The following is a 26566-nucleotide window of genomic DNA, read 5'->3' on the forward strand; positions in this document are numbered from 1 at the left end:
AGAATGATGTTTTTACAGCTATTCTTTATTCATTATTGTTTAAAATAAATTAATAGATTTATTCATCAAAGACTTAAAGCAGGAGTCAGGAATCTCGGTCCTGGAGGGCCGGTGTCCCTGCAGAGTTTAGCCTTAACTTGCCTTAACACACCTGCCTGGATGTTTCAAGTATACCTAGTAAGACCTTGATTAGCTTGTTCAGGTGTGTTTGATTAGAGTTGGAGCTAAAATCTGTAGGGCACCGGTCCTCCAGGAACAAGATTGGTGACCCCTGACTTAAAGTAACAAGAGCTTTATGTTTTTATTTTGTGTAAAAAAAATCCATTCACAGGCCTTTTATTCCAAAGTAGCATGTGTAAATAATGTAATAAAATGTTTATATCTCACTGGTACATGTATGAAAACCATACAATTCTACAATCAGCTCAATAGGTCAAAAGAAATGCATTTCTAATCCAAGCCTCTAATCAGACACTGAATATTTGTGAGCCATAAAAAGTCACAATTTTGCCAACAACAGTCCATATTCAATAGAAATATAGGAAGCAGAAAATTTAATTATTTGCCTTTTAAGCAGCACTTGTATTCAAAGTAACTTGTGACTAAAGATCTATACTAAATTGAAGCATTAAACTGAAAATGGCTGAGAAAAAAAATAAATAAATAAAAAAAAAAAAAAATAAAAATAATAATAATTATATATATATATATATATATATATATATATATATATATATATATATATATATATATATATATATATATATATATATATATATATATATATATATGTATGTAAAAAATAAATAGAACTTAAATTTGTTGGATGTATCTAAAAAGGCAATGTCACTCCTGTTTATTCATCGCAAAATATACATAAATAAATATTTCTATATTTTGGAAAGCATAGGGTGACTGGGTTGATTAATGTGCAACTTTAAGGAAGAATAATCATGCATAATGTGTGTGTTTTTTAACAAAACCATGATTGTTTTAAAAAATAAACTGAATTGTTGTGGAAAGCTGTGTTCAGGAAAAGCACATACAACTGAATAACAACTTTGGAGCTTTACCAGTTGTCAAAAAGTCCTATGGACAAAATGTATCTTTTTTTAATCTCTGGACTGACTTCTGCACTCTATTTTTATTGTTCACCCTATGCAAATGCTAATAAATCATTTTGCTCTAGTTTTCATTCTGGCACACACTGAAAAAAGAACTAGGTAAAAAAAATAGGCTAGCCATTGTTGTGAATTATCACTGAACTGCTGCAAATGTTCAGGCAAATTCCATTAAAGACAGATGAGCATGGACAGAGGAGTCGGAATCAGGTGAAGACCCAGGTGAAGACCCAAACTGAAGCAGTCCTCAAGGCATGTCTGAACACGACCACACCTCCATATGACATGTCTCACCCTCAGGACTTTGACACCTGGCAACCCTCAAGATCTGTCTTTCTTTACCTGGCCTCCCCTGAGTGTCTGTCTGTCTCACTCAGCAATCCAGCCATACCTTTATTTACTCACCTCAAGTGGTTTTGTTTGGTTACTTATTTATTTATTTATTTATTTATTTATTTATTTATTTATTTATTTATTTATTGTTTCATACAAAAGAAGATAATTTGAAGAATGTTGAATTGACGTTCATTGATTTTTTTCTCTCTATAGACTTTTTTGTGTTCAGGAGAAGAAACAAACTTCTGAAGAAGTTCAGAAGAAGAAAGAAAACGTTTTAAAACAAGTGAAGGGTGAGTAAATATAAACATAATACCTTTTCAACAAAAGAAAATAAACTAAAAGGGTAGTCTGATGTTTTATTTAGGATGATATTGTTATTTGAGTTATAGTATTTTGAAGAGTAAATCTAGAAACATTTTGAAGAAGAGTACAAATTGGATTAAGATTTTTTTACCAGCATATTCCAAAATTTTGTCACATTTCTGTTTGTCTGTCTTTATATATAAAAAATGTCTTAAGAGTTTTGAAGTTCCTACAATGGAGTTTGTTTCAACATTTTTTGAATTCTGACATTGCAGAATATCTTGTGTTCTACAGAAGAACAAAAGGTGTACAGATGTGGAATGATGATAGAGGATGATGAAGACAGAAGTAAAATGTTTGGTTGAACTATCCTTTTATTTTATCAGATATCAAGAAGCAGTCCATCAGTCAATGTTCTTGATAAATTAAACTTTTATCCTTCATTTTACAGACTGAAAGTTGCTAAAGAAATGGATGACGTGAGTTAAGTGAGACAAGACTGTAAAAAAGTGTAAACATCCAATAAATACTAGGCTATAAAAGTATTAATGGTGACATCTAAAAAATGTTTTGATTTGTATTTTTGTTAACTATTATAGCTAGTATGATCTGACATTGACAAATAATTATAAATATTTATAATCCAAGTTGATTAATTCTGTGACAAATGAATTGCTAGTCAAATAAATGCATTATAATGAGTAATAATACACTCACTGCAAAGTAAAAAAAAAACACTCGATATAGATTTGACAAAGGTTACATATAAATAATATAACCCCAAAAATATAATTAAGTGTTTTACAATAACTTGATATAATGATCAAATCTGCAATACCCAAATTATCATAATAATGTACTCTCATGACTCCAAAAGTCAAACTGCCCCCCACCCCCACAATAAATAAATAAATAAATAAATAAGACGAAATAAAAAATAACATTGAGCAGTAAGCCAAAATCTACATGGGAAACTATAAGAGTTGTCTTACCTTTGTGATGGTCATGCAATATGAAGAGACCTGAGAGTACAAGGCACGGCCACTAGATCCGCGTCTTTTTAAACATTCTCTCGCAGAAATGTGTCAGAGAGAGAGAGAGGTAGAGATTATGGGATGAGCGGAACACAGATGCCGCAGTGTTTGAGGTGAGCTGTGAGCATCGGCTAGCATCTGTTTCACTTCACTATGGGACACAAACGAGTCGTCCTAAAGGGGCGCCTGGCCGCTCAGACACACAAACACACCACCGAGCTCCATTCACTTTTCAAGGACGCTGTTTGTCTTATTGGGTGTATTCATACACAGCGGTGCATAATCATTTAAACGTATTAGCCCTTAAAACGCTTGTCCAAAGGTTAAATTGAAATATCGCCCAAGCAATATGTACAAAAATGATTAAATACAATAAATAGTCTATATTCACAAACTATTGTGATTGGTCCAGTTTGTACAACGGAGTGAAAAATAACAGAAACCACGTGATTCCTCTGCAAACGAATTACAACTGCATTTGTCAGGACAACAAATTGTCCTTAACAAACAATTCCCGAAAACCTTTAATAACAATTTACTTTAAATTAACAGTTAAGTGTTAAAAACGTTAATATTTTGGGGGATAGATGAATATCTCCAATTAGAAATTACTTCCACGTGCTAAGCCCCGCCCTTTTCCATGCTGCTTCTGTTCCTCTCAGGACCCGTCCCGTTTGTCGATGTCTATGGGTGTGGGGCGGCGCTGCGGTGGAGTGAAAGGGTGGAGAGATGATGAGAGATGATGATATAACCATAACCTGCTCTGAGAACACTGTCCCCTCCCCCATCCCACTGTGATTCGTCTGGACTAAATCTACACACAAACTATGCAAGCAAGCATAAATAAATTACGGAACAAATTAGGACAGCCAATCTGTAAATTGATTTAAATCCATTTCGCTCAGCTGATGAATGTCGTTAATAATTTTTAATTCAATGATATATGTGTGTTTTCTTTCCACCAATATGCATAAAATGGATAAAAAAAGACATTTACCGAAAACATTTTTTAAAGTTTTAAAATTATATAAAATTATATAACGGTATATATATATATATATATATATATATATATATATATATATATATATATATATAAACTATATATATATATATATATATATATATATATATATATATATATATATATATATATATATATATATATATATATAAACTATATATATATATATATATATATAAACTATATATATATATATATATATATATATATATATATATATATATATATATATATATATATATATATATATATATATTGAGTTATATACACATATATTATTTGTGTTGTTATCAGCAAACATTTAGATATTGATGATAACTTTAACATTTTAAGTTCAGTTATTAAACTGAGTTCAGTTAAAAGAACAAATTAAGTCCAAAGAACTATATAGCTACTCAAATGGCTTGGTATTGCTTCCAGCATTAGATTTAACACAAAAATATAATTCATAATTTATTCTGTGTAATCAGTTTATGAGTTACCATAATATTTTTATTAAGTCAAAGTAACATTTTTTAAATTATAAGTTAAACTAACTTATTTCATTTTGTGATTTTCACTGTTAGGTTTTACAATGTAGAGCTGCTAGTAAACAATTTAAATCACTAATATCAAAATATTATTTTTTTTTTGTACAGAAACATTGTACTCTAATTTAAACAACTAAAACTAAGTAATGCAAAAACTTCAAATGTAAAAACAAAAGCCAACAGCAAACAACTAATAACCATTAGGAAATCAGTAAATTGAAGCAACTGAATGCTGTTCAACCTACATTTTTTTTGCAATGTAGCTGGTTCATTCTTAATTTGAAGGGTTAGTTCAACAAAAAAATAAAAACCTCATAGCAAGAAGGTCACTGGGTCGCTGGTTCGAGCCTTGGCTCAGTTGGCGTTTCTGTGTGGAGTTTGCATGTTCTCCCTGTGTTCACGTGGGTTTCCTCCGGGTGCTCCGGTTTCCCCCACAGTCCAAAGAAATGTGGTACAGGTGAATTGGGTTGGCTAAATTGTATGAGTGTATGTGTGAGTGAGTGTGTGTGGATGTTTCCCAGAGATGGGTTGCAGCTGGAAGGGCATCCGCTGTGTAAAAACATGCTGGATAAGTTGGCAGTTCATTCCGCTGTGGCGACCCCAGATTAATAAAGGGACTAAACTGAAAAGAAAATGAATGAATAAATGAATAAAGACTTACCACCATCATATCGTTTCAGACATTCATTCATCACCAGGAAATAAATTAAGATATTTAGTATAACCATATATGATATGCCCATACAAAATGTGCACCCTGATACGATCTGATATGGGACACAAATTTGTTAATGGATCTTTGTATGAATATTGTTAAACTACTGAAGTCACTGAAATTTGAATGTCTTGTGACAATTTCTGTCTATGGAGGGTCAGCGCACTCTCTGATTTTATTTTAAATATCTTAATTTGTGTTCCAAAGATGAAGGGCAGTCTCACAGGATTGAAACGACATTGAAAACATTCATTCATTTTCTTTTCAGCTTAGACCCTTTATTATCTGGGGTCATCACAGCAGAATGTACTGCCAACTTTTCCAGCATATGTTTTACACAGCGGATGCCCTCCCTGCTGCAACCTATCACTGGGAAACATCCACACATTCTCTCAAACACACTACGGACAATCCAGCTCACCCAATTCACCTATAAATGTTTTTGGACTTGTGGGAGAAACCGGAGCAGCCAGAAATGCCAGCTGACCCAGCCGAGCCTCGAACCAGTGGCCTTCTTGCTGTGAGGCGATTGTGCTACCCACTGCACTACCAATCTGCCACATTAAAATATGACTGAGGTAATTCTTTAAACACAGCAAAATGTTGCTCAGAAACGCACAATTCCGCAGTGGATTTATTTGAAACTACTTTTACAAAAACATTGTTGGCTATTGTGTTTACAATCATGCTTATTTCTGTGAAAATGTCTCTCAGGCTCTTGTGATGTTGCTTTTTGGGGGATAAATTCGACATGAATCGATTCTTATTCAAGAATCTATCTCTGGTGTTGAGACCATAACCTAACTTGTAAGATGCTTTGGATAAAATGATCTGCTAAATGAGTAAGCATAAATGTAAATGTGACCAAGATCAAATTCAAGCACAACACTAGTGTAGTAGTGTGCATAAGCATGTTAATATAGCGTCATTTTTTTACACTGTACAACAATTACTGTTTTTAGGTTGGGATGGAGGTAGAGTTGAATAAAATACAATCAATGGTTGATTTAATAATATAATATTAATTTAATAATATAAATATGTATTCCTTCTAGCAACAACCGTGTGCACATTAGCATTTTTTTCCCCAAGTGACCTCAACTTTTCTTTGAAGGGCCATTAAGAATAACACACCACCAATTACTTTGTTGCAGGTTTCAGTGTGTAAATGTTGAATCACAATATGCACACATGCAGTTTGAGCTCTGTTAGTCCCGCTCTCTTATTGAGTTTTGACATTCATAAGATAATAAGACATTGTTGAATACAGAAAGTGTCTTCAAAGAAATACAGTATATCTTTTTTGAAAATACCTAATTTATTTATTGTACAATTCCTTAAACTTAATATCAAGCATGATATATGTTATGGATATTAGGGGTTAGAAGTTCTTGTTAATTGTCAGATTTGGCTGTATATGTAACAACGATACCCACTGTTATTGAATTCAAAGAAGTTTAAGACCAAAATATCACAGACAAATATTGGTACAGTTTATTGTGAGGCTCATCCATAAATTATCCAATGGCTAAATCAAACTTTGCCAAAAAAACTCTCCAGTTTTAGAGGAACCTGAAGGTGTACAATCCCAGCATTCAGCAGTGTCATGTTGAAGAGCAGCACATGGGAAAACAAGCTGGCAGATGTGAGCACAACTAAATACAACGTAGGTTGAATGTGTTTGTGACTTTTGAGAGAATGATGATGATGATGATGATGATGGCTGAACAATTTTGAAAGCTACAAACATGGAGGAACCGCTGAAAGAACAATAAATATTTAACAGCCGTGTGACCAGGCAGCAATCTAATGCAAAAGAGGAAGTAGACATAACTTGAATGAGATGTTAGACAGAGCTCACTATGCACCTGAGCAGAGAAGGCATGTCTTGCACAATCCATACATCCATCCATCCATCCATCCACAACACTCTCATCAGTTTTTAAGCAGTATAGAAACGCAGACTGAACTTTCTCCATGGGATCTTCTCTTTATTGTCTCCTCTCCATTATTAGTGCAAAGATCTCTTCAGAATCTTCTATTGTGTGCGGCCAGGACATAAGCTTTGGGAATGTGGATCAAAAATAAAGTATTCACTTGTGTTTATTATCTGAACAAACACTTAAACTTCTTTGAAATGAAACGGGTCCAGTTCACCATGCTGGCAAAGTAATCCTCTCTCTAAAAATTAAAACGCAGGTCTGAAGAAATGAAAGAAATATGGAATTCTTCTAAAAATCAGAAGATCAGTTCTACTGTCCAAGGCCTTTTCTTTCTATTTGTGTAAGTGACATGTTAGCAGCAGTCTTTCACTTCCACTAATAATTAAATCCTTTATTTTATTATTCATCGCACTCTTCCTCCTCCTCTTCTTCATCGTCATCATCAAACTGGTCCCTTGAATCCAGATCGTCCTCATCTTCAATCTGCAAGCAGGACAAAATAAAATCAAAATCGAATACATACAAGTAAGGTTATTTTCAAAATGCATTATTATATGAATATAGCAGACCCCCTAGTTTTTCAAGATTTTTGTGTGATTTTTTATGATAAACATTACTGATTTTGTGGTAGTAATTCCCAGAAATTTGCATACAATTTTGCGATTAAAAATATATGTAAATATGTCGGCGCTGGTGGTGTGGTGGTGTGGTGGTTGGTGTGTCGCCGAGTGCACTGCGGTGCTTGCGGCAACCCGAGTTTGATTCCTGCCTCGCGGTCCTATGCCAGTCCTTCCCCTCTTTCTACTCCCAATGCTTTCTTGTTAATACTCTCTATTGTCCAATACGATAAGAGTGAGAACCCCTAACACCTGCTTGCTTTTCTGTCTTATCCATTGCTCCATTAGATGTTTGCTCCCACTTTCTTTTGCAGTCTGAAACGCATCAAACGCACAAAACACCAAATTTCCGCCATGTTATTCATTCATTTGCACCACAGGATGTCTAATTGCATCTTTGCAAAACAATTCCATCCCCCCCCACTTCCATGCAATTTTTGGATTGTGAGGGCGCAGGTGAGACATCATTTTTCGAGAGACACTCAAATATATCACGTGCATCAGTGTGCAATGTCTAGAAGTCATGTAAAACAATTAATTGCAAACTGAAATAAATTATTAATAAATTATAATTTGATTATATATAGAGGTGTCAAAAGGAATTGTTTCTTTGGTGCACCGTGATGCAGACGCAGACAATTTGGTATTGGTTCAGTAATAGATCATAACTGGTTATTATGTACTGATGTCATTTATCTCATATGCACTATATTGCATAGCTTACTAAGGCGAGGGAGGAGCGCACGAGTAATTAAAACACTGTAACTACTTAAAAACGCAGAAACTCTGCACAATTCACTGCGTGTGTGTTTACTGGAGAGTCTGGAAAGCCCCTGTTTCACTGTAATGAAAATGAAAGTAAACGTTCTCTCTCTCTCTCTCTCTCACTGTGGACCTTTGACCTGCCGGCGTGAGGTAATTTTCTCTTTTCTCAGCTGTTACAGCGATACTTCTGGATACAGACACAAGTGGATGTCTGCAGAGCGAGTGATCTCATCCGCGTCCATCATGGATCAGCTGTGATTGCCGCTGCCGTTTATCAGTGTCACTCATCAGTGAACAGTGACAGAGCCAACTTTCTGCATTAGAGCATTAGAGCAGCACTTTCTGTTTAGCACGTGACCAATCATACGGGTGTAAAATAAAAATAAAGGTGAAAGTGTAAGAACTCGCTTGACAACGCTCAGAAAGTGAGCGGGATATTTACATTTGTTTATTTGCTATAAATGCTCATGTTGTTTTGTGCATGTACTTGAGTTTTTGAAGGTACAGTTTATATATCTGACTGTTTTAAAGGACAACATTGTACTACAAATAATATATCAATATAAATATATTTATAAATTTTAATACAAAAATTATTGTGCTGTGAAGCCACCGAGATATCAAACTGAACCGAATTGATGGCATGATAATCGTAACCGAACCGAACCGAACCGTGAGACCAGTGTAGGTTCACACTTCTAATTATATGGTTTGGGATTGGAGGTTTTGAGATTATTTAAATATTTTGCGGTTAAATTAAGTATTTTACAGGATCTAAAAAAATTACGATTTTGTTGATTTTGTGTTGGATTCAGCGATTGCAAAATCATGAAAAACTTGTGGGTCTGATATAGTGAGTAAAACTATGCTCTGAAGAGCCACAAAGCATGTACCGGCTCTCCCAAATCTTTGAGTCTCTGTTTGAGGCTCAAAATCTTCTGGTCCTGGTCAGCGAGGAGCATGAGAAGATCGTCTTGTTCTTTTTTGGAATCCTGCACCTCCTGCTGTAACTTGTTTTTTTCTGCCTGCAAGATGGCGGATGTGCTTGTGGCCGAAGCAAGGTCTTTCTCCATCGATTCTTTCCTCTCCAGAAGAGTTTTAACTTCACCCTGAAAGACAGCGAGGGGGAGAGAGAAAAAACAAAGCGTGGTTAAAAGGTAAAATGTGCAACAGAAATCAGTAAGAAAGTGATTGATGTTCACCTTGAGCTTCTGGGTCTCTGTGGTCTGAGCAGACAGTCTGCTCTCCAGCTCTGCAATCTTCTCTTTGTAGACACTTTCTTCTGCTGGGACCGCAGCCTGAAAGAAAGATCATACTCATATTCAGATCACATTCATATTTGTATTTGGCAAGGGCTCAAGTTTTCTATACAGCTATTCCTTTAAGAAATAAAACAAAATCAGATTTACACATTTTTAGATATTAATTATTCTTAAATATTTAAAAGTATAATTTATTTCATAATATAAATCATCAAATATTCCCCTACTGTGCAATTTAATATCAATTACATTACACTATTAATTAATCAATTAATACACTGCCTCCATTTTCTTTTAATAATATCCTGTATTATTATGCACATTATTTTATTTATATACACATTTGCCTAACTTACTGTACTTTTTTCAAGTATCTTCATTTTTTATTTAATTAACTGTTTGTCAGCAGATTTCTTGTACACGTAAATATACTTGGCAATCAAGCTCTTTCTGATTCTAATTCAGAACAATTCTCGTGTGCCAATTGGGGACCATATAGCTGACATTCCAACTATGGGTGTGCAAGATGTTTTTTCATTTTTGTAATTCCTTACTTACAAAAAAAACAAAACAATCAAAACTCTAGACATTCCGAAAACATTCACTGCACGATTAACCTGTTTGAATGCAGTATAAATCAAGTCATGAAAGCATAAAACTTAAGTAATATCACACAAACAAAAGTTTTGAGCTATTTTTCCAGATATTACTGTGTGATGCTGATTTTACACATCAGTTCAAACAGGTTAAGACTGAGTATTAAAGACACAATATGTTAAAATATCCAAAAACCACTGGAACTGCTTTTATATTTTGCTAACTTATGTACTTACATTATGCCAAATATTTTCAAGAACGTTTAAATGCAGAGAAATTAACTATTTTAACTAGTGACACAAACCGTGTCCTGTGTGACCATGCTAATGACATCATACATGCTCGATATCCGGTTAAGATTTATACGAACTGTGAAACACCAAAGAAGCTTTAATATGTTGTGCGTTTTATTTGGTATTATTTTATTATAACAGAAGCTTACAATGTTTTTAGTAGGATAAAACAGTGCTGCTTCTTTCCCACATAAATTGAATTCCCACATGACTGAATTATAAGTGATCGATTCAACAGCTTTTAGCCTTAAATTCATTGCACGCTGACTCTGAAATTATTATCAGAAAATTTTTGCATGTTAAAAAATAAAATCGCATCTTTAGGAAGTGTTTGGAGAGGTGTTTTGACATTTCAGAGCCACTGTACAAGTGAAAGCCAAAATCCAGAATGCTGTCACTTGCAGCACTTTATGATAAGCAAAGTGCATAATATAAAATCAGAATGTGGTAGAAGATTGACAACCACTGCTATATTGTATGCTGTATGTGGTTTTGAATGCATGGCGCACACCTTTCTTATGTCTTTTTTGGCGAGTATGAGTGCGAGGTCAAAATTTTGAAGTACTGCCAGTTTCTATTCAGGCTACATTTACAAAAACTTCATGTGACTGCCAGATCACAAGCAAAGTCTCAAATTGCCACAGATTTATTGTAAAAAAAGGTTGAGTTTTGGGATAATAAATAATTTCCCCTTTCTCTTTCTTTTTTGAAAAGAGAAGAGAAACAAAAGCATCATTGCTTGAATTAAATCTGTGTCACTCGACGCAGAAGTATAAATCAGCCCTTAATCTGCTGCATTCTACCATGATATTAGGTTTTGAATATGAACATGATTTCTTTAAGAGTCCCATAGAATGTAATGAAGACGACAAGTCCTATGATTACACACACTCAGGGTGTCATCAAAATTCACCTTTGTTTATTGTGAACGTGTGCCATCTAGAGGTTAAAATGACATAATGTGCCTTTAATATAGAGCATTACATTAGCTACGTTTCCATCCACCTATTTTTATGCGAAATTTTGGAAATTTGCATAATAAAAAAAATTATAATAAAAACAGTTGATGGAAACGACAAGATGCACATAAATTTTCAACACGCAAATAAAAATGTATGCGCATAACTGAGTAGGATAAACTTTTTATTCGATAAGAAAAGATGCGCATAAACTACGATGGAAACACTTTTACTGAAAAAATTCCAGTATGCGCATTAAAAAAGGTAATTTGATTTTCTTATAAGAGATCATATGATTATAAAAATGTGCGTGAATGCACAAACCAGCAGACTGAGCACACTATAAAACATCAGAAGTTTTGTTTTGGTTATTCTAAATCGCTGTAACCATTTCAGTATTAGTGTTACTATAATATTAACTACCTCCAGAATCAAGAGCGTCTGTGCTTCGCGTCTCATGCCTTCAATCGCATTGGCATCATCTTCTGAGGCGCAAGTAATTATTTAAATCAGGAAAAGATTCATGAAGCTTCTCGCAGCAAATTCAGTTTTTACTGTTGATATTATATATTATATATGGCACCAGTTAATCAGTAAGTGATGTTTTTTTGTTCTCTTTGACTCGTTGGATGGAAACACTGCTTTATTCGTATGTCTTTCCTGTGATATTCAGGGCTTGACATTAACTTTTTTGATCACCAGCCACTGTGGCTAGTTTTTTTTTTACATTACTAGCCACTCTGCATTTTAACTAGCCACAATTTTGTTGTTGGGAAAATACATTTTATATGCATAAATTTGACTTTGATAAGCTAAAATGACTTGATTTAGATTTTGTTTTATGTCCACATGCCTCGTCATTCATTTCACTTTTTGTGTGTGTCGGGTATGAGCTTGCTCAATGAGCATGAGCAAATGGGTCATGGTTTCAGTGTCGTATAACAATATATGACTCTTCAGAGCTCAAAATTAAGGATTTACTAAATTTATCTCTCCAAACATAAATAAATAATTATTTCTTAGCTTAGACCCAAATGTGTCAAAACAAGCAAAATATAGCTGTATACTATACTTTTTATTTAACAAAACATTTCTTTAAAAAATAATAATAAATAAATAAATAACTTGACCTTTAAAAAAAATAACTTATCATGTATCTAAAATATGCACAGTAATCGGTCCTGGTAAAAGTAAAAGGTTCCAGATCACCAGTTAACTACACATAAATGGGGAGTTATTCCCATTAAAGCAATGTTTTTTTGTAAAAAAAAGATAAATAAAGCATATTAACAAAAATAACTGTAAGCAAAAGAAAGCAGGTGAAAAACATACCGTGTGTGATAATGAAAGGATGATCACATCCACACGGTTAACAATAGGCCAATTAATAATCTGTTCAAAGAATGGTCAAAGCGAAAGCAACCGGTGCTGCTTACAAAAACACAAATCTGGAGATCTTGAAAGCTGCAAGACTGTGGGTGCATGAGCAAAACTTTTTGTTTAGTCTATTTAAAGGAGAACCGATCCCACCAGTTGCGTTTCTAGGCGCAGTTAAAACGCAAGGAAACGGGAGCACGTACGCTTTTTAAATAGTCGCACGCATCACATCAGCTGTTAGTGCAAGTGATGATCCTCTAATTCGGCATACACCTGCTTTCTTTTGCTTGCGCGAACACTATTAGTTTTGTCAGTCGCGTTGCTTCTCGATTCTAAGATCACATTTGCACACATACTGGGTCATCCTTCTTGTCGAACCCTTATTTTAAGAAAACAACAACTTAAAAATTGTTTTCAAACAGCCAAAGTGGCAACTGGAGGTGACTGTCTAACCCACCAGAGCTGAAATCTACCCACATTTGGTGGGTGTTAATGTCAAGCCCTGGTGATATTACTGTTTTGCGCATAAAGGTAATTCGCATTTTGGGATGGAAACATAGCTATTGTAGACATTTAATCATTAAAAATTAGTTCCAAACAAAAGAAAGAGCAGAATATTTGCTTGTCTGAGTGCAACACTGTTGTGTGCTTGATTATGACCATTTTTGAATAAATTCTTAGAGTAAGTTCATTGGCTTCTAAATAAATCAGCCTTTTTGTGATTTTACAACCAGATGGTTCACCGGTGGTCTGTAGGGTGGGCCATGTGAGGCCGAGACTACAGTGAACTGGACTGTTCTTTCTGGGAAGATCAATGAGCGCAACACACGTACTGTGGGTTCAGCTCCTCGGAGAAGCTCCTGTCTTTCATTCTGCAGTTGTGTGATCTCCGCAGTCTGGCTCTGCAGCTGAGCTTTCAGCCCTTCTACCTCCTGCAACCACACATCAAACACTTTAATGATCTCCGTTCAAAAAAAAAAGGTACACAATGTTATGATGAAGCCTTTAAGGAATATAATAAAAAGTTTGGATCTTGACCTTTCGTAATTCTGTGACCTCCGATGTTGAATCCTCTGCTGATGGCACATTCTCAGCTTTCTAATGGGCACAAATCAAAATGTAAAGAAACACTTGTTTTATTTATACTTTATAATCACTAAGCATGGATGCAGAGTAAATTTATCAAATGTGATGGAAGACATTTGGGACATAAAAAATATTTTAATATGCTCTTTAGAATTTTTTATTCTTTAATTTTTATTCTTGAGCAGGGCGCTTATTTTCTCGACTTTAATAGATTTTTTAAAAATTTTGTGTACATCCATTTAAATAAGTGGGCATGGCTAACTCACATGCAGTTCGAGTCTGGAAAAGATGATACTCGTGTGACTAAAGGAAGCCCCCACTTAAGCGTAGAATATCAGATCACAAATCTGAAATTTTACCTGTGATTTAGATTACTGACTAAAAAACTGCAAATCTAAGTACAGAATAACTCTGTGTACAATATCCCTCAGCAGATTAAACAGTCAAATGTGTTGCGCCCCTGCTGACTAACAGCCTCCCTCAGCTCCTAATGCCCACCTGGTAACACAACTAATAGTAGTATTAGTACACTAGGAAAATAATGAAAAATGCACAAATAACATGAGGTTATGTCATAAAATCTTTAGTCTTTTTTGATTTATTGGTCAGAATATGTGAATAATGATTGATTTATTTACTGTGACACCAGTCATAAAGAGCTCAATTCAGTATCTGCTCTAATAATCTTTGCTGGGACCATAAAGTCACAAGTCTGATTTAAATTTAGTGTGAGAAACTAACACTTAAGGAAAATAAAGATTTCAAACCTGACTCTTTATACAACACTACACAAATTCAAAAGATATTGGCATCACAGTATGAAAATATCTGTAATAATCCAATATTGTGATTAGGCATGGGACAATAACCGTCTTCAAAGCATACCGCGGTTGAAAAAAATTTCTGCAATATCGTTCCTAAGGTATGTGTAAGATTTTTTTATTTACATTTTTTTGTTTTTTAGGACAACAGTATCTCCTGCAGAAAAGACATCCGAAGATGCCATTTTAAATTGTAAAGAAATCAGTGTTTTTGAAACAAATGAAGACAGTAGAAGTCAATGATTTATTTGAATTATTTAACCTGACTGCTCCAAAATATTTGAAATGTTTCTCAAAATAAAATATACTGTGCTCAAAAGGGAAAAAAGTTTTTGTTTTTTACCCAGACATTTAAAAAGAATATATTTTAGAGCAGTAATCACATTACCGTGAAACCGTGATATTTTTATTTAAGGTTATCATACCATCAGAATCCTATACCAGCCCATGCCTAATTGTGAAACTATTATTAACAGTCCAAATAAAAGAAAAATGAAAAAGTCCTTTTTAATTTCTGAAGTATTTAATTGTATTTAACAGAACCCTTTTATTTTCTGAATCAACTACCTCTTTAAAAAGTATATTGTGGAATAGATGCTATTGTGAAATAAAATGACTCAAACCTTGAAGTGAAATTTTGGTCGTACCGCCCACCTCTAATTTCAACAAAACTACTAAACAGCACAGCAGTTTTCATCATTGACAACAGTCATAAGAAGGTTTTCTTGGGCACTAAATTAACATAACAAAAAAAATGTATGAAGGATCATGACACCGAACATTGGAGTAATCATAAAAAAAAAATTCACAGCTTTGCTAAGCCAGGAAAAGAATTGCACATATTTGTAAGTATTTTCAAATGGAATAATAACATTACAGTCAAAATATTACAGTTTAATTGTATTATTTTATTTAAAAAAGGCTAAATCAGTGAATGATAATGCAAATGGTTTTGTATTAGAGTTACATACTGTATTTGCATGTACACTAAGTTTGGGGTCAGTAGGATTTTTAAATGTTTTAAAATAAGCTTGTCCTGCTCACCAAGGCTGCATTCATTTCATCACAAATACAGTACACATTGTACAATTGTGAAATGTTATTGCACTATAAAATAACTGTTTAAAAGTAGTTTATAATTTAATTTAATATTTTTGTTCCAGTGATTTTAAAGATGAATTTTTAGCTTCAATACTCCAGTTTTCAGAGCCATGATCCTTCAGAAATCACTTTAATATTAATTATTATTATTATTAATAATATTATTATTATCAATGGTAATAATAATAAACGCAATAATGAGTGCAGTAATAATTTTATTTGAAACTACGTACAATAAGTTTAATATATTTAATAAATAAAAATGTAACCATTTATTTTTACATTTAATAAATAGTGTATATAAAAATGCATATCAGGAAATAGACACACACATACCAGGCTGGTTATTAGAGAGTCCTTCTCGGTCAGCTGTGTCTGCAATAGCTGGTTTTGTGTTTGCATTTCCTCAAGTCGTTCTCGGAGCTGACTCAGCTCTTCTGGCTGCAGGCCGTTGACATGAGCCGCCTCCGCCTGATTACCTGTCTGCTGCGTATCTTTACCTACACAATGTGAAGGAGAAGCGAACATATGAAACAGTGATTCTGAAAAAATTTGGTACTATGGATTTCTACTCAAACATTTCTAATTCAATGGATATTTTTCTGATGTCTGCTCGCTACCTAGTTTAAGTTTGAGGATGTTGTACTGATCTTTGTGCTGCTGGATCTGAGAAAGCTGTTGTGTTATGGTGCTCTCCAAATTTTCAGTCTGGGATGTGAGAGAGGTCACTTGTTTCTTCAGCTCATTTATCTGAGAATCCTGCAATTAAAGAGGGATAAAACAGAGGGGGTTTAACATATCTATGAAATCCTCCTCCAGAAAGCCTGAAGATGAAGGAGAAAGAATTGTTTAATAAGGGGAAAACTATTTTTCTTTAGACCTATATTGCTTTCAATATAAAAAACTGCCAAAAATTATAAACAAAAATGGATTCTCTGGATTAAGATGAATTAGGGTTACTAACGGCAGCAATTACAGCTACATTACAAGGTAATTGTCTTTTAACACATTCTTCTTGGTCAGATTTTGCACAATTTTGAACACCAAGCTGAAAGAGGTTGTTTCAAAAATCATAACTTGCTTAAAGTGCATTGACTGATGCAAAATATTAATATTTAATAACTGACATTTAATGCCGAGTTCAGACTGCATGATTTTAGCCCTGATTTTTACTCGACGACAGGTCTTGATAAATCGCCATCAAATGCTTGAAATCATAGGCAAATCGGTGTTCGTTCACATGCGTAACAATCCCACAGTGTGAGCTATCAAAGACGCGATCTGAGAAGGAAAAAAAATTAAATAATAAAATAAATAAATAAAAATCGCCAACACCTGTCAGATATTTGGCTTGCTAAATATCTGGACCTGTCGGCAATATAAAATCATGCCGTGTGAAATGTGTTCTGATTGAAAATAACATCGATGATCACTTACAGCCAATGAGAAAGCAGCATCCACTAGTATGAGTATCTGCAGGCCAGCGGGAGGTTGAGGAGACGTTAACAGCGCTTATTTTCAGTTTATGTGGACCCAAGATATGAAGGAAAAACTAGTGAAAATTTGGCAGGAGCACCTGTGTCTGTCTGACGCATCATCTGAGCAATACCACAACCGGGTCAAAAAAAAAAGGGAAATTGCTAATGCCCTTCAAACGAAGGTGAGCAAAATGAGTACATTTTCTACTAAAGGCGTCTTTCTCATTATGTAGTTAATAACAAAAGATATACTACATGACCTTGCGTTGTTTCCAAGTCAGTCTCGCGTGTGTTTGGTTGTGAGACGTTTGGGCAAGGCTGTTGGCGATTCATCCTATTTTAAAGTAATGCAGTGTGAAACTCCCTGTCGCCGATCCATCTTGCAGTGTAAACAAAGCAACAACAAAACGCTTCCCCAGATAGGCATGCAGTGTGGAAACACCTGTGACAAGACTACATTGAAAATCATGCAGTCTGAACTCGGCATGAGTGTATCAGCTTTATGGCAGGTACAGATGATAATCAAATATTCAAAGAAATAATCATTTAATAAAAACACAGCATGATTAATTCTTAATTGCACCGATAAAACCTTTAGCATTTTTATGTTCTCAGCTAAAGCAACGTTTTTATAATTGTATTAATTTTACACAACTGAATTATAAAGTGTGAAAAGTAATGTTCCCTCATGAACAGCCAAAGGTTGCCATATTATACATATTCCATACTTTAACAGTTTATTGGACGAGAATCAATTTGATTTAATTTAAATTAAAATAATTAAAATATAATACCATATTAAGTCAAAAACATGTCTAATAACACCCAGTAACACTCATTTTTATTTTCAATGAGTGAATAGGATATCCAATAGTTTGGTGCATTTTTACCTGTTCTCTGATCAACTCTTTGTATTGGGTTACAATGCTGTCATGTTGCTCTAGTGTTTTCTTAACCTCTTCCTCCTTTTTCTCTTCTTCGCTTGACCTTAGAACTGCTTTTGTTATCATACCTGTGAACAATCAAAGAGCCGCAGATTACGAAAAAGAAAGCTTCTGGCCCATCCTAAAGGGTTACAGTCATCAAATTTCACACTGTGTTGTGTCTCTAAGGCTGTTTAAAATGTCCCAATGTGCTTTTTTATCTTTTGTGAGTTTAATTTAGCCATTCTGAACATAAAAGATCAGCTTCGCAAGGGTCTAAAAATACATATATGACACTTACCTTCTAACTCTTTGACAAGTTTGGTAAATTCATGATCAAACAGCATGTGTTCTGGTGTGGAAAAGGCTGGCTGAGGTTTCTGAGCAGCCCGAGAATATAATTCGTGTTTCGTTATAAAGGCCAGTTTCTCCACAAAGTTTTCTTTTCCTATGCGCTTCTCAATCAACTGCTTCAGCTTTTCTCTGCGAACAGAAAAAAATGATATTTTGTTAAACAGAGTGTGAGGTAGAACTATAAGTAATGGGGGAGAGCAATTTTTAAATAGTTATGAATTTATGTTATATTTCAAAGGAAAGTTCACCCAAACATGAACATTTACACACTATTAACTCACTCTCAAGTGGTGCCAAACTTTTAGTTTCTGCTAAATGCAAAAGAGTACATTTTGAAGAAGGCTAAAAATTGGTAACCATTGGCATCCATAGCAAAAAAAACAAATACCATGAGTTTCCAGCTTTCTTTAAAACATCTTTTTTGTTCAACAGAAGAAAGTCAACAATGAATCAATACACATTTTGCCTAATTCTGCAAATGAGTCATATTTTTAATCTGCTTTCTATTACTCCATGTTCATTACTTAAAGGTAAAAGTTCTACTGCCAGCTATTTTATTTGGTTGTTTTTCATTATATTAAACACTTAAAAGACACAACTATTATTAATTACCGTTTTAATTACTGAAATGAAGAGGAAAGAAAAAAGACTGATCGCAACTAATTTGAAATAAACTGCCAGCCTTAGTTATAAGACTCTGTCAACAAAAGGAAGCGTTATAATAAAATAAAACAAAAGTAATAAAGTAAAAGAGGAAAGTAAACATACTTAGTGTAGTTCTCTAAACTGTTGTCATTATAGTAGATACAAATCCCCAATAACAGAGCACAGAGACCCTGAACCAGTCGCTCATCCTCACCCAGGTTTTCTGAGATTTGACCTGTCAGCTGAACAGAATTTAAGGAAACAGAACAAACAGAACTTCGGACAAACAGGGGTCTGTTTTTCATATGTGGATTAGCTGGATTTGGTTTTGATGATTTGACACAATCCAGGATCGTTTCGTTCTTCAAAACTCATCCGAGAGTTGTTGTCACAGCAACAGATCTGGTACCTCAAACCTGCTCGGGTAAAAGTACAAAATGGGGAGGTTCTCCCTAAGAGGATCAAAGAGAACATTTATTAATATTAACTTTTTAGATAGAAACACATACTATTTTAAGGTACCAACCCGGATTTACAATTTGTGTATCATAATAGACATGCACAATATTCAACTGTTTTTTGTTTGTTTGTTTTTTAAAGGAATAATAATTTATGCAGTCATGCACATGTTTTGACATCTAATATGACAGTGATTTGATGCTTTGCAGAAGTTGCAGACACCTTTACCAATATCAAAATGCATTAATTTAAGAATTAAGAAACTTAAATGGGCTAAAAAGGCTACTATAATAAAGAAAATCCACTCGAAAATGTAAAATTAAATAAATTGCTAAATATTCTTGACACATAAAAGTGTAAAGCCTGCAGCTTACAACAAATGTGTCAAGTTATTGCGTATCATATTTAACAAACCGTTTACTATGAATTTTATAAAATTTAGCTTATACTGATAATTGAATATTAATCAGATGATGTCATTGCGCTGCTTCGCCATCAGTCAATCGTTGCATTGCTGATCATGATTTCAAGGATCGATAGATCAGTCCTTCACAACACACGCAGCGAGCTCAAACTAGTTCATCCTGACATTTTAATCTGATTTGCGAACTTGTTTGAAGAACCAAATTAGCCAAAGATCAGTTATCAAGATTAAAAGATCCAGGATTTGTCAATTCATCATAGATCATTTAAGCGAGGTAGGACCCCAGGTCCGGTGCTACAAACTCAGCAAAGAAAATAAATAAATAAAAATTACAGGGTACCTGAAAATTATGGATGTACATTGCTTGCACCCGAATCTGCCCAAAAAAATAAATAAAGAAATAAACAATAATAATAATAAAAAAGCGAACATTCTATCATATATATCTGCTCTTTAGTTAATTTATTTCTCTTATCTTTGTACAAGTAGAGTTTTCATGGCATCTGCTTGTATACAGTTTTTTTATACTTCTTTCCTTTTGTTTGTTATTGAACAGTGAATACGTTTGTGTCTGACAGAACATAATTTGAATAAAATATTGATCATTAAAATAAATAAATAAATAAATAGGCAGTGTTACTTTTAAAATTACTATTACATTTCTTCAAAAACGTAGGTCACTTTTTTTTGAAAAGGAACTAAATTGTTACATAGTTACTTTTAAAAAGTAATGTGAAAGATTGTACTATTATTTTAGTTTTTGTTTGTTTTTTTAAGACTGAGATAGGCTTAAGATTATATATTACTGTTTACACAAAAATGTACATAAATTACAGTGGATTTACTGTAAAGTTTCACAAACATACTTTTAGTGCAGTAAAGATCTATAAATGTGTAAACACTAGGAAGTAAACCTCAACTTAAAACTTTAAACTTAGGGTTAGTTTGGTTTTGCTCACTACAAAAAGGGTTCATGTCCTTTCAAGCCAATAGGACTAAACACAAATGAACATTTTTGGCTATAAAGATACACAAATCATTAGATTTCTGTGTGTATGTATGTATGTATATATGTATATATGTATATATATATATATATATATATATATATATATATATATATATATATATATATATATATATATATATATATATATATATATATATATATATATATATATATATATATATATATATATATATATATATATATATAATGTTTTTTTTTTTATTTTATTTTTTCCTTTTTCACAAACATACAGTTGAAGTCAGAATTATTAGCCCCCCTGTATTATTAGGCCCACTGTTTATTTTTTTCCCCAATGTATGTATATGTGTGTGTTTTATATATATATGTATATATGTATATATATATATATATATATATATATATATATATATATATATATATATATATTATATTTATTTAGTCATATGATAGTGATCTAAATGGTTTGGAACGATTAACACTACTCTTATTTTAGTAAGCCACCTTTAAGCACTCATAGAGAGTGTAATCTGTCAATTATTAAGTACGATTCAAATGTTATCATCACTGTGCAGTACTATTAGGCAAGCGGTTTGTGAGTATATCAAGTAAATAAATCAGGTTTATCAGAAGGATACAAAGGGAACATTGTCTTGATTGTGCAGGAAGTGCATGACAGCGATTGGACAGTTACTGATCCAGGTGCAAAGCAACATGAGGAGACCGACCTTCGTCTGCACCCTACTGCCCTGTACACAGAAGAAAACATGAAATTAGTTACTCACTTATACTGCAAGACAAATGGAGCTAACATTTATTTTTAACATCTAAGAAATTAGCAAATATGTTCAGAAAAGATTGTGCTGCAAGAACTCTCATACTACCTTGTAAAAGTCAATTTAGACAGTATTTTCAATGTTTACCAAATCATATTTGCTCATTCTTAGAGAAAAATACAAGAAAAATAGCAAGATTGAGCAAGTGAAGCCCATCTAACCCTTGTCTTTGACCTGTTTTGCTTGCAATTAGACATACAGTACACTAAATTAATTAGTCCATACATTATAAAAACTTAAATCAAGTATAAATTACTTTATTAAGTATAAAAATTTTTGTAAATGAGAGGGTCAAGTTGTATAAAAAAAATTTAGAGCTAAAGAAAAACAGCTTACATTTTCAAGGACTAAGCTGAAAGTATCCTTTGCATTTTACACGTACACAAGGGTCTTTCACTGCATGACAAATCTCATCACCAAAATAGTACATGGGTACTGCATGCACTTAACTATTTAAATAAAGGATATTTTTTGGTTCACAGTCCAAAAAACATGGAGCTGCTTATTTATGACAAAAACCATAATCATGATTAATTTGCTCAATAGTAACTATTCATAATTTAACATGACTTATGAGTGGGCCATATGAGCAAAAAAAGATTTACTAATATATATATATATACACCCCATTTTGAAAATGAATATTTTTATACATTTCTCAGAACAGATTTATTAAAGAGATATATTTATTCAAATAATATTACACATTTAAAAAGATAACACATTTAAATTCATGCAAAATATTGCAAAAAAAATTACAAAATACAACATTTCAACAAAATTGTTTGTATTTTTTTTTTGCTTGTCTTGATTTTTTCTATTTTTGAAAATGTTATTTAATATCTTCCCTAACAAATAAATTTGGGCTACAAATTTTTTAACCATTATTGCAAGTTATTTTGTTAGATAAGCTCCAGATTTGGCATTAGTACTGACTAAACTAATGCACAAGCACAAATATAATATTGTAAAGCATCCTATAGAAATTATTAATTGAAATGAGAGATTTGTGAGGGGTGTACTCATATGTACTGAGCATTGTATTTTTTATGTATGCATAAGACAGCTTTGACCTTCACAGCATAAACTTTGCATTTTAAAACTATGGCGAACCAATCCATGATTTAACACACCAAACATTCACTTAGAAAACTATATAAAGGACATCTGTTAGTGAAAAGACAAAGCAGAGGGTTAAAGGCCAAGCTTTAAGAAGTATCTCTTTAGTATTTTCTGTAGTATCTACTGGCACACACACACAAATAACAACAACAACATATTTAACTAATTGGCTTTTGGCGATAAAACGACATCATAGTGATCTAACAAAAATGATTTTAGATTAGCTCTATGACTTCCCATTAATAAAACATCTAAGTGTAAAATATTAATAGAGTTTTGTGAAGAAAACACAGCAGTAGGAAACATCAAAGGCAAGCTCGGATCCACAGAGATACTCCCAACACAGAAACAAAGTCTGAAGTGCCTCAGTGTGAAATGTGGTCTAAATACAAAAACAACCTCTAAAGTCAAGACAAGAGTCGCATCGGAAATCAAGTACTCATACTGTTCAAAACAACAAAGCTTTCGCCAGTTTTAGTTGAAGAAAATAAATGTCAAGTGCATGTGCTAACATAAGCCATACCATTAGCTTGTGTTAACATTAGCATTAGCATGGTTAGCCTCTCGCCTGAAGAAAGCTGACTGCTATAGGTTCAAATCTTCATATTTTTAAAAGAACTAATAGACCTTATTTTATGATAGATTATTAGCTAAGAAACAGTAAAAGGGGGAAAGGGTGACAGGCTGCAGCCATCATAGTCAGTTTAAAGTGTGTTCTTTAATGTGTGTTCTTCAATGTTTTTTTTAATAATTAGACATTTTTCATGCTCTGATAAACAAAAACTTCCACTTCAAAATGTCAAATTCAAGTACTTTGAGCCCAACTCCCTATCATCAACCCTAAGTGAAACAAAAAAGCAATAATGTGTAATATTATTACAATTTTAAATTACGGTTTTTTACATTTATTTTATTATTTCATTTTTTATATTAAAAAGTATTCCTCTGAGGGCAACGCTGAACTAAAAGCAGTTTTGAGCAATTTTTTGTCAGTCCAATTCTAATATGTTACAACAATTCTAGAAACCTTTATTTTCATCATCAACACTGAAATCAGTTGTTCTAGCATGCCCCTACTATGCCCCTTTTTTACAAAATCTAAAAAGTCTCTGATGAGTCTATGTGAAGTTTCAGCTCAAACTATCTCACAAACTCTTTGAACCTGGCCCTTTTAGGCCTTGATCCAAATTGTGCTCTTTTGGTAACTGTGGCTTTAAATTCAAATGGCATTGTGCTCTTTTCAAAAGTGGGTGGAGCTACAAATGTCTGTCATGGTTTCTGCTACATTTACTCTTCCATGGCTGGTTGCCACGACTACATTACAGCTTCTCATTTAAATCATTTAGTCCTTGTTTTTTTTTTTTTAAATAGCGGGTTATAATTGCACCAAAAAGTATTAAAAGGTAAGTGAATTATAATAGAGTGAATTTTTCTGTAATCGTAGTAGTGCTATGCGCGGTGCGTGATGCGCGAGGCCAGCAAACACGACGTAGCTTTCAGCTAGGATGAACAAAGTATCCATAATTATACTTTATAGATAAAGGTCCATGGCTCTGCATACAATGACTTTATCTTGCGGGAGTTTATAGCCATTTCACTTTACTTATGTAGTTCTATTGGAGACATTCATAAATATTCCTAGCAAATCTAATAAATGTTGGAAATTTGTTACATAAACGCACTAAATTGTAATTCAGCAGTGTTTATTTGAGAGCGCACAAGAAAATCTGCATTTGTGCAGCATATACTTGAGGGCGTGCAAGAATTTTTGTGCATGAACAGAGGAAATCGGCGCCTGAGATTCACATGCTCGTATTACATAAATGCAATCTTGACTTGTAATACTGCACTCACGCCATTTGTCAGTAAAATAATGCCATAGGTAGTTCGTAAATCTGTGTAAAAGGCCTGCCCCCGCAGCTGGAAAAAAATCCTAGAGGAAACACTGTGCTTTGCTTTAGCATAGCAGCAGATTAAAAACAGGACTAACATTATCTTTGTGAAAACCTGAAAATGTCAAAAGAAGTTTCTAAGAGGAGTCTTTATAAGTATTTATAATTGAAATTTATAATGTCTCAGTCTCTGATATTATCTTCAGCAGGTACGGTGTGAAAACTCAAATGGCGAATGGCTGCTTCTCACTCAGGGCTGTCTATGCTAATGAGAGAGAGATTGTCACTAATGGGCGAATAAAAGTTTTAGTTGAAGCATTATGGAGAAGATTTAAAAATTTGTAAAAACAACAGAATCCATAAGCACTAGTAATGTGATGTGAAGCCAAATGTGCTATCGTGAAGCAATTTGATGTTGCTATTGTGATGTGAAGCCAAATTGTGTAAAAATGCAATTCTAAATCATGACTCGACAGAAATGAAATAATGAGTTAATCACTTAAAAAAACAAGACTAGACATATCCATTAAAAACAACAGCAAAACAGGAAAGTGCTGGGCAGCAGCAGAAGCAATCAGAAGTATTAGTTTTGAATACTTAATACAACCTCATTAGATTTAGCCTCCACCTTAAAGTGGTGAATAACAGTACAGATTTTACAGATTGAGTCCGAAACATCTGTATCTTCCAGAACCAGCCCGAAACACCTTGTGGTCTGAAAGAGCATGCGGTCAGCAGTTGAAAATAAAGCCGTCAAAGCCAGGGCTGGCGGGGTCAGTAAGGGAACACAACAAACAGGGCAAAAACAGCAAACAGAAGGAACACAAAACACCTAATGAAGCCCCAATGTGGAAAATGAGGCCAAGCCACACCATCACATTGCCCACGCTCAGATACTCACCCTTCGGTTGAGCTTATCACCCTGCAAAAACCACAATACATTTCACTTGGAAATTCAGTCACAACCAAAAGCTACCATTGATCTCCTACTGTCCATTACTACTGGGAAACCTAGCCCAGTACTGCTGAAAAAAAAACCAAACAAAAAAAAAAACAAAAAAAAAAACACCCGAGACCAACTTTTATGAAGGTCCAGGCTGCTTGACGCTGGTTTGGTGCTGGTCTAGCCAGTTGGAAAGCCATGCAGCTGGTTGAAAAAGGGGGTTTTGATAATAAGCTGGTAATTCGATAATTAGCAGCGTTCCATGCATTAGACCAGCAACCAAAACACAACATGGCATTCAACAGAGAGAGCGCAATATTGGTAGGTAAGGTAGAATTACTGATGTAAAAAAGAAAAACAATAGTTCAATAGTCTTGACTGAGGTCCATTAGCTCATAGGTCTTAAACCCAAATGTAAAAATGCACCGATTGGATTTTTCTTGGCTGATTTTCGATTTAAGAACTATAATTGGCAGCATTTACAAACAAGAAATATACTTTTATACAATTTTTTATTAAGAAAAAAATTTCATTAAAGATTGATCTAAAGTGTGAAAAAATATATTATTAAAATAAAAAGATTAATTTGCCTCAAACTGCTACAACACTAACAAA

The 26566-nt window shown here is 33.6% G+C and overlaps 2 protein-coding genes across 5 annotated transcripts in view; both read right to left on the bottom strand.

Annotated features, from left to right (window-relative positions):
- Nucleotides 1-2887, bottom strand: part of coro2aa (coronin 2Aa) — a 45270-nt gene extending 42383 nt beyond the window's left edge. Inside the window, exon 1 of the mRNA XM_056459146.1 lies at nucleotides 2756-2887. Coding sequence (XP_056315121.1) covers nucleotides 2756-2770 — 15 coding nt within the window. The 5' untranslated portion in view covers nucleotides 2771-2887. The remainder of the gene's footprint in view (nucleotides 1-2755) is intronic.
- Nucleotides 2888-6537: 3650 nt separating this feature from the next.
- The window catches only part of uso1 (USO1 vesicle transport factor), a 34277-nt gene continuing 14248 nt past the window's right edge, over nucleotides 6538-26566 (bottom strand). For 2 of the 4 annotated variants that reach the window (XM_056459214.1, XM_056459209.1), the window contains 12 exons: nucleotides 25910-25930; nucleotides 21797-21907; nucleotides 19411-19529; nucleotides 18590-18771; nucleotides 18256-18377; nucleotides 16508-16646; nucleotides 16224-16387; nucleotides 13918-13977; nucleotides 13713-13811; nucleotides 9594-9689; nucleotides 9285-9500; nucleotides 6538-7492 (listed from right to left, as the gene is read on the bottom strand). In XM_056459214.1, the coding sequence (XP_056315189.1) occupies nucleotides 7409-7492; nucleotides 9285-9500; nucleotides 9594-9689; nucleotides 13713-13811; nucleotides 13918-13977; nucleotides 16224-16387; nucleotides 16508-16646; nucleotides 18256-18377; nucleotides 18590-18771; nucleotides 19411-19529; nucleotides 21797-21907; nucleotides 25910-25930 (1413 nt within the window). In that variant the 3' untranslated portion in view covers nucleotides 6538-7408. The remainder of the gene's footprint in view (nucleotides 7493-9284; nucleotides 9501-9593; nucleotides 9690-13712; nucleotides 13812-13917; nucleotides 13978-16223; nucleotides 16388-16507; nucleotides 16647-18255; nucleotides 18378-18589; nucleotides 18772-19410; nucleotides 19530-21796; nucleotides 21908-25909; nucleotides 25931-26566) is intronic. The other 2 variants (XM_056459224.1, XM_056459218.1) reach the window with 1 other exon arrangement.

The sequence above is a fragment of the Danio aesculapii genome, chromosome 1 (genome assembly GCF_903798145.1).
Source record: "Danio aesculapii chromosome 1, fDanAes4.1, whole genome shotgun sequence".
Taxonomy (NCBI): domain Eukaryota; kingdom Metazoa; phylum Chordata; class Actinopteri; order Cypriniformes; family Danionidae; genus Danio; species Danio aesculapii.